This window comes from Girardinichthys multiradiatus, chromosome 4, assembly GCF_021462225.1.
Source record: "Girardinichthys multiradiatus isolate DD_20200921_A chromosome 4, DD_fGirMul_XY1, whole genome shotgun sequence".
NCBI classification, from domain to species: Eukaryota; Metazoa; Chordata; class Actinopteri; order Cyprinodontiformes; family Goodeidae; genus Girardinichthys; species Girardinichthys multiradiatus.
This window is the reverse complement of record NC_061797.1, coordinates 29,479,115-29,488,153: the sequence shown is the minus strand read 5'-3', so window position 1 is coordinate 29,488,153 and position 9,039 is coordinate 29,479,115. Positions and strand designations below refer to the sequence as shown.

Sequence of the window (9,039 nt, the reverse complement as noted above, 5' to 3'; positions counted from 1 at the left end):
ATAACTTAACGATGGTCCATCTTTCTGTCTGACCTGTCTGCAGAGTTCCTTCGGTGTTCACTAATGTTCTCTGACAAACCTCTGAGGCCTTCACAGAACAACTAAATTTATGCCAAGATTCAATTATGCAGCTGTAGACCCTATTCGCCTAGTGGGTGACTTCTCAAAGGATTTGTGGTATTTTATTCAGGGGATCCAGAGTAAAAGGGGGCAAAATTTTTGTCATGCTGCTACAGATTAGAAGCAAATTTTATAAAAAAAAAGAAGGCATTTCTGTTTCAGGGGTTCTTCCTGGATCATATATCTGCAGTTTGATAACGCTCAGGATCAAGCATAGAATCTCTTATAGTTTGTTAATACAATTGTTTATATTTAGACTGTCTAAAAATGTTTTGAAATTAATAATTATGGATACAATTTCTATTCATTGGATTTCCTTAAATGAGCAGGGGATCTAATATGTTGTCGTTCATCTGTCAATGTGCAGCATAATATTTATTAGAAGAAACTCAAACATATACAGTGCTAAACATATTTTTATTCATAGTAGACAAAAGAGAAGTCATAAAACTTGTTGCAGGTGGAACTGTCCACTTGGGTGCTTTTGTGGTTGACGTGCTTGACAAATTTCAGGGTTTCTTTGTCCCTGTAGACGAGAGCGAGGGAGTTGTCCTCTGGATGCACAGTCAGAAGCTGTAAGACGATGTAAATACATTAACGATAATCACAAATGTGTTGTGCCATTAGATCTGTTGACACTCACCTCCTCATCCTCTTCATTGGCAACATAATACGTGAAACCCCCAAACTCTTTCTGCCAGTCTGTGAGACATACATTCTTTGAGTATTACAGTGAAAATGCCTCAAGTTACTCTGTATGTATGTGTGTGTGTATATGGGCTCACCTGTGCAGCCAAAAGGCAGGATTAGGTCCAGAGCGTACTCTGCCTGTGCAGCCTCAGCATCATGCAACAGAGTGTAACTGCCATGAGACCAGCGACGCACCTCTCCACAACACACAGGCGTGCTGATCTCTGAAGAACAAAGATCAGACACATCAACAAACCTGTGGCTAAATAAAAATCTGAAACCACACTTTCACATACTTTTCCCTCCATTGTCAGCTTCTGCTCTCGATGATGATTCTGCTGACGTTCCTGCAACCTCTCCTTCCTCTTTATTGTCCTTCTCTGTCTCTTCGTCCTCCTCATCTTTCGGACACAGGTAGTGCAAGTGTAGGCCGGTAAAATTGGAGAGAAGCAGGAAGAAAGCCTCTGAGCGTAGCAGCTCCCAGCATGTATTCACACACTCAGGCAGAGAGTCAAGAGAGGCTGATTCATAGCACCTGAAGGAACATTAAGCATGAGAATCCGCTCCCATGGTAGTAAAACATCAGATCTGGCGAACATCACCCACCTTTTATTGGGTGGACCTGTCTTCATCCACTGAATGTGAGTCTGTCGCAAAGCTTCACTCACCTCCCTGAACTTCTCCTCCTGAGGAAAAATATGACATTGAACCCGGATGAATAACTGGACACAGGTAGTGTGGAGGAAGGCACGCCTGTTACCTTTAGAAAATCTTTGAGCTGAATTTCAGAGCTGTCTTCAAACTCGGTTTGGATCTGCTCTTGGTAGGAAATATCCAAGTACAGAGGATTGATCCACTCAAACAGCACAGTCTCCTGTCAGGAGTAAATATAAGCTGTACATTAGAGGATTAATTGGTAGTTTAAAACAGCCCGGTGAAAAGTATTTGCCTGCTTACTGATAGTGGAAAAGGCCAACCTGGGTCTGTGAGGAAAAGTAATAACTTCCTTAATCTTCACTAATCACACCCAGACCTGATCACTGCCAGACCTGTGGATTCAAGAAATCATTTAAATAGAACCTGTATGACAACTTAAAGTAGGCTAAAGACCTTAAAAAGCAGCACATGATCTCCGATCTAGAAAAAAAAAATTAAAGTACAGATCAGAAACAAAGTCACTGACATCCATCAGTCTGGGAAAAGTTACAAAGCAATTTCTAACGCCTTGGGACTAGAGTGGAGCACATTATCCACAAATGAAGAAAACAAGCAAAAGAGGTGAGGAGAGGACAGCCAAAACTACTATCTAAGAATCATCCAGAAGTTCACAAAAAGAACAATATCTAAAGCACTGCAGGTCTCACTTGTCTCATTTAAGATCGGCGTTTATGATTCGACAATAAGAAGACTGGAAGAAGAGACTGGATAGAATAGCATCCATGGGAGAGTTTCAAAATCACAAAAGTCCATCTCAAATCTTGAAGATCCCCAGGCGTTTTTGGGAAAATATTCTGCTGACTGATGAGGCAAAAGTGGAACTTTTCGGAAGGTGTATGTCCTGTTACAGAGGTCCTAAAACTAACACAGCATTATGGAAAAAGAAAACATTATACAGTCAAACATTGCGGTGGTAGCCAATGGTGTTACAACCGGTTTTTAAGTTCTGGACACTGTTACTTTTTTGGAAGTTTTTTTCCTTAATAAGTGAATTTTGAAAACAGCATTTTGTTTATAATCTGAAACATTTAACAGTCACAAAAAAGCAAGAACAGAAGAAATCTGTAAGGGGGCAAATACTTTTTCACAGCACCATAAATGATCTGTGATTGGATACCACTACATATTAACATTTAAAAAAGTTCAAATGTGTTTTTTCCAGCTGGTGCCAAACACTGTTGAGCCGGATGTCTCGCTATGATGCTGTACTGAAGGCAAAGAAATTAAAGACAACCAAAGTAAACCATGATTACAATCTTTAAATAAAAGAGAACAGGTGAAAAGATCCATCACAGATAAATAAAGATTAAATTATAGTGCATGAGAGGAAATTCAAGGTGAAGATATGAAAAATATGTAAGAAAAGGCCCCCGACCTCCTGAAATTTGTCACTTTGATTGTGAATGGAATAAAACTGCTTTTTAAAATATACAAATGTATTGCAAATAAATTAACTGTCAAAAATGATGAGAAACTTTAAAATGTGATGTTAGAACATATTTAAACCTATACTATATTCAAAGGATATCTTCCTTTTCCCCTTTATTCTAGCCTGGATCCTAAATAAGTGCTGAAACTATAACTTAACACTCTTTCCCAAAATCACTCACATCTCTCGGTAAGTGCGGATGCTTCAGGATGGACGGCTCTTTAAAACGAGGAAGCCGCTCCAAAGAGTGTCCGTGAAACCAGCCACTCAGAGACAGACGGCACTTGTCCTGTGATAAAACTTCAGAAACCTGCAAGAAAAAAATAAAATCAGCTCATTAAAGCCTACTCTTTGAAGCAACAGGGGTTAAAACACCCAAATATTCACCTGGTGAAAAGATACTGGAGACACTTCGAACAGGACGAGGGTGTTCCAAGAAGGTACGAGTGACTTAGCTATACTCTCTGGCTGGAAATTACCTGATGATAGTGATAACACTCAGCTGTTATCCAACAATACAGCTGCAGACACAAACAAGATCCGAGGTACCTACTGTCTGTCGAGTAAAGATCCAGGGTGCCCCCGTCGCTGCTCTGCCATGGAGGCACAAGATACAAAATGAAAGCAACGCGCCTCCCCTCCAGCTCATCATCATGGCACAAAAGAACATCTTCAAATGAGACAAAGTGTTATTTACTCAAAGCCAGATGCAACAACTTTCTCCATGTCTCTGGGTTTGCAGATAAATCTCACCTGTATATTCATATTTAGCACAGGAAATATCCACGGTGGGCTCCAGCTCAACCCCTAACACGTCCCCGAGCCAGGAGCGGAAACGGCCAAACAGTGCAGCCCTAAAGAAGCAGAAACATTTAACAGCATACACAATAACAACATTCAGTAAATACAAACACATGGCTGTTGAAATGACCAAAATGATTGCCATGACATTTACTGTAACATGAATTATAGATGATCACAGACGGGGGGGCTCTTATTGTATATTTAATAGCACCATTTAATCCACAAGGATGGATTTCATTGATAGGCAGCTCATAGTCAGCTTCTTCGATTTTTTGAAGGGAGACACAAAAGGTTTGTTTTTATATGCTATAGGAGAGCATTCTATCAGAACCACAGCTCTCCATTATAAGAACATATAATGTTCTTATAATGTACTATATGTGCTAACATATGGGTCTGACTGCTTTTTTAAATGTCTTTGGTCAACCATATAAGGACAGCAGTTTCACTCAAGAGAAAGGTTAATGCAATATTTTCGATAAAAAATCATTATCAATAAATAATGAAAACACACATACAGCCTTATTTAAAGTCCATTATGATAAAACATACCAATGGAAATGAATACTCTTAGAACATAAAATTAACAATGAACACGCCTTTAATGGTGTAGCATGTATTACCTCACTTTAAGGGTAAGAATCTCCAGTGTCAACTTGGATTCAGAGGTGATGCAGAAATCATCAACTCCTCCATCCTTTTTGAATTATGAAGATAAAACATAAAGCGCTTACCCAGTCCACTGTACCTTACAATTCATATCATGAGGTTACAGTCCCTTCACCAAGCGTTAACGATGCCCTTTTTATTTCATTATTTAACACAAGAAACGGTCCTGAGTTCATCAGAGGTGATCTCTGGCGCCCCCTGGTGGAAGCGATCATTAATCCCACTAAATTAATAAATTCTAAGATCCATAAATAAATAATAATAATAAATTGTTGATAAATAATCATACAAATAAATCATATTAGTTACAAAAACATTTTTAGTTAGCAATGCAGACAAAAAGAACATATTGTACAAACACAGTAAACCTTGCTGCTACTAAAAATAGATTGTCAACAGAAATATGACATAAACATGGCAATTGAGTGTTTATTGGGAGGATCTACATAGACTTGATAGGACTCTTCTGTCATGAAAGCTTTACATTTTTCTTGTTAGGTCTTTATAATTTAATTAAAGTTGGTTCTGTAATGGAGTAATTCACCAACTGCTGATCAGGACCCAAACAGTGGGTTATGAAGCACCAGGTGAGTGACCGTAACATATTTTTAAGAAACCAACCCCATTATTTTATATTTTCTTCTCTGTATCAAGAAAAATGCTTGCCATGGAGTTTTTCTTTTACCTGCAGTATATTTACTGCCCCTCTATCTTTTTCAATAGATCTCTCCTTTGGTGTGTCAGGTTTTGTTTTGTGTATATTTTTGTCGTTAAATATTTTTAAAGAGATTTAAACAATTTTAATACATGGGTAAACATCATAGTGTGATTTTTCTATCACGCCAATTGGCCTTTATTATATTTTCTGACTAGAAATACTTTAAGTACTTCAATCAGTGACAGGGACAACAAGTAGCAGAAACAGCCTAAAAAACAAGGCATTTTTTAAGTTCTCTCTCTGTATTTTTGTCACATTATCTAGAAAAAGTAGAACAGCAATGAAAGCAGTGGCAACTGTTCTCTATTAAGCATATGTAAGGCTCTTCTGTTCACGAAGGAGCTGTTTCAGCTGAATTCAGCCATCATTATTGCACCTGCTTTGGTAACATGGGTTTATAGACGCAAAAGGCTGCTCTGTGAGATAGGAAGTATTGATTACAGTAAAAGTAGGTTTATGTGTCTGGTATCAGGGATAAGCTCTGGATCAGGTGCAGGAGCAGAAGAGATTAACCACCCATTAAATGTCACATCAGTGTCTCCTATGTGAGACAACAATAACCCACACATGTCAAGAGAAAATGGGCATCTGGGTTTATTTTGGTAAAAATGTGCTGCTTGTTTATTACCTGAAAGCATTTCTAATACACATTCATCTCATTCTGTCCTGTTTTAATGTCTCATAAATATCTGCATATATTATTTGTTACCTCATTGCTGCAATATGGGGCTCTTTTCTCTTCTTCAGATCATCCGACTTAAAGAAAATGAGGATAAAAACTAGTTATTTAAAAAAAAAAAAACAGACCAGCAAGAATAAACCAGTGTGATGAATGGGTTTGACGGTCACCTGTTTAAATTTGTAAAGATCATTTGACTTCTCGTTGAAGCTGAGTTCAAGCAGCTCTCTCTGTAGGTTTTCAACAAAGGTTTGGCAGCTGAGGAAGTTCTTGATTATGCAGTGAGGGAAAGGGTGGCAGTCCAACTCCAGATCTCCTGCACAACAAGAAGTTAGTTTTTATATAACAGGCATCAGCCATCAATCTAGCGAATCAATTTACTGCCCATCAAAACTCAGTCAAATGTTAAATCATTTAAGGCTCAAAGAATTTGCACATATCAAAGTAGAGATGTTTGGCTATAAAACCCACACATAGGACAAACTCATCAAACAAACTGTCAAGCATGGTGGTGGAGCGGTCATGACTTGATATTAGGTTGTTCTGCAGCCACAGGTCTAGGGAACCTTACAGTCACTGAACCCTTTCACAAAACCGTTTAATGTGGGATTACAGCGCCTTTTATTCCGTCTCTATGTGGGTTTTTTTAAACAAGGTAGATAGAGGTCAGCCTGCCATTGTTATGCCCCAAAGACGTCAAGCAAAGTAGTTTCAGCCCCAGGTGACTTTTATAAGGGAAGCATGGGTCAAGAGAGTGACTTAGTGATGACGTATGGTTTGTATGACCCCCCAGCTGCAGAATTTAAAAGCATAGACAAGGCCCAGTTAACATTTCTGACTAGAGGAAACGGAAGGTGAGACATATCAATTAAATCTAAAGCATTTGCTTGACCAACAACAGTGTTACTAAACTGAGTGTGTCTGCCATTATTGCTTTGAAAGGGGTGATCATTCTGAAAGCTGACAGCTGAGCAGGATATCACTGTCTCCTTGTGATTTATTATAGGGAACAGGAAGTTTAGAGGCGGCTCATTTATAGTTGAAAGGTTTAGTGAAAGAGGCAGTTGAGTTGACCATGAACTTATCTCCACACTGAAGTGTTCTGCAGTTAAATGAAAGGTCGTCTGTCTGACAGTTAAGACAAATCTGCAACTAGTTTGCTGGTGTGTTCTGGGTGTTGTAATGGACCTGTTAAAGTCCAGATCTCAACCTGAAATTGAGAGGACTGTGCAGAAACAACTACATGTAGACCTCAATGAACTGAAGCAATGATTTAAAGACGTGAGGGCTAATATTCCTTCACATAGATGTGAGAGGCTGATTTACAGTCCTACAATAATTGAGCAAAATATATTTATGGGGTGTACTTTCTTGGTTTTTGGATTGTGGGAAAACGAAAAGATTACCACAAAAATTGAGCTTCTCACTTTGATACAACGACACAAACCACTACAGCAGGTGGCACCCCAAGATTTTCCGTGGCCTCCATCTGTCCACCCTACAAAACGTTCTGGAGGTGCTTCTGAATGGAGCTAATAATGGTACCACAAACGTGATCAGAACCAGCATCAGTCCGCAGATCACGGCTAATATGTTTGGGTCTACTAACCTTTGCTGTAGTGGGTCTTGTTGCTCCATGCCTCCTTCACTGCTCTCTTTACCTCCTCCTCCTCTACAGCTCCACAGAGCTCCACGGTCTCCACGCTGCTGCTGCTCCTCTTCTTCTTCTTCTTCTTCATGTCTGTGTCTCCGCTCTCATTCTGCGCTCGCTTGGAGCTCATAGCTCATAAATCCCTTCAAAGCAAACTTTACAGAAACCTGACCACCGCAGCGTGCACAAACAGATGGAAGCGGCGTCGCGGATAAATGACGTCAGAGACCAGGACACCAATCCCCTGAGTGGCGACTGCCGGGCAGGAAAAAAAACAAACAACCATACAAATAAAACTATAATAGAATTTTCGATATATACATATTTAAAATAAATAGAGCAAGCAATGTAAAATAAAACCATAAACAATGGAAAACTAAAAAATTACCAAAAAAAAAAAAACCGTTCAAAATCGCTGAAAACCAAGACAAATTTACTGAAATAAATAAATACACCAAATAAAACAATTCAAGATCAATAAATGAATATTGATAAAGTCAGCTTTTTTGTAGATATACAACTGCTTGCAAAGTTGGTACATACCACTCCAAAGCAGTTATTTAGAGATCCATTGAAGTTATGTAATATTTGACCCTTTTGTGCACTAATTGTTGTCTAGTTACCAACCAAAATGGCAGAATTCACTTGACACAACGTAAAAATGATCTTGTTTTAGGCTGTAGCCTGTATAAAAAAAAAAAAACTGGCTTAAGCACCTATGATGTTAGTCGTTTCTTTTTGGGGTCACTTGTGAATCGGTTTGTACATATAGGTGTATGGGGTAAGAACGCTGTCAAAAACAATGTGTATGTAAAGAGGGAAATGTGTGCATATTATTCAATAGTTGAGCATAAGTAAAATCCAAAAGAGCTATTGTATATTTTCTCTATAAGAATACAAAATAAAATGTTACAGCTTCAAGAAATTACAAATACGAAGTTCAAGTTTACAGTTGTGGTTTATTCTTTATGAATACAATATGCTATAACTGTTTGTGAATACGATTTCTTTTCTATGAGAATACGAATCTACATCACTCGTACATCACGTGACACCAAGTCACGTGGTCTCAGACTGGTTAGTGGAGCACAGAGTTAGGCCTTGGATGACGGAAAAGGGTAATGGGAGATGATTCAGTCTAAAAGGAATATTAGGAACAGAGGGGAGATAGGGGGGAAATCAAGAGTATTATAAATAAAGCATTGTTCTTATTTTTATGAAATGCAAAACTAAAACATAGAATATAGTGGGTGGAGTTATACAATGATTTGCAGAAGAAGCAGCAGCACTATAGCGCTAAGATGACGGACCAAGAGCATATATTAACGACATTACGACATATATAAACTTTTTAACATTACCTGGCTTTTACCATAGTTTCTTGCTTTACATATGTCTTAATGTCGTTAATATATGCTCTTGGTCCGTCATCTTAGCGCTATAGTGCTGCTGCTTCTTCTTCTTCTGCTGGCGGTTCGCAACAAACTCAGAGGTGCATACCTCCACCTCCTGTACATCATTGTATAACTCCACCCACTATATTCTATGTTTTAGTTTTGCAT

The 9,039-nt window shown here is 38.6% G+C and overlaps 1 protein-coding gene across 1 annotated transcript; it reads right to left on the bottom strand.

Moving 5' to 3' along the window:
* Positions 1 to 518: 518 nt before the first annotated feature.
* ogfod1 (2-oxoglutarate and iron-dependent oxygenase domain containing 1) lies at positions 519 to 7,711 on the bottom strand. The gene is made up of 13 exons (XM_047362386.1): positions 7,436 to 7,711; positions 5,997 to 6,142; positions 5,857 to 5,903; positions 3,710 to 3,810; positions 3,510 to 3,626; positions 3,344 to 3,435; positions 3,138 to 3,266; positions 1,571 to 1,684; positions 1,417 to 1,496; positions 1,107 to 1,345; positions 906 to 1,034; positions 764 to 822; positions 519 to 693 (listed from the first exon to the last, which is right to left on the bottom strand). The coding sequence occupies exons 1-13, from the start codon at positions 7,605 to 7,607 to the stop codon at positions 538 to 540; spliced, it is 1,581 nt and encodes a 526-aa protein (XP_047218342.1). The 5' UTR covers positions 7,608 to 7,711; the 3' UTR covers positions 519 to 537.
* Between the last annotated feature and the right edge of the window lie 1,328 nt (positions 7,712 to 9,039).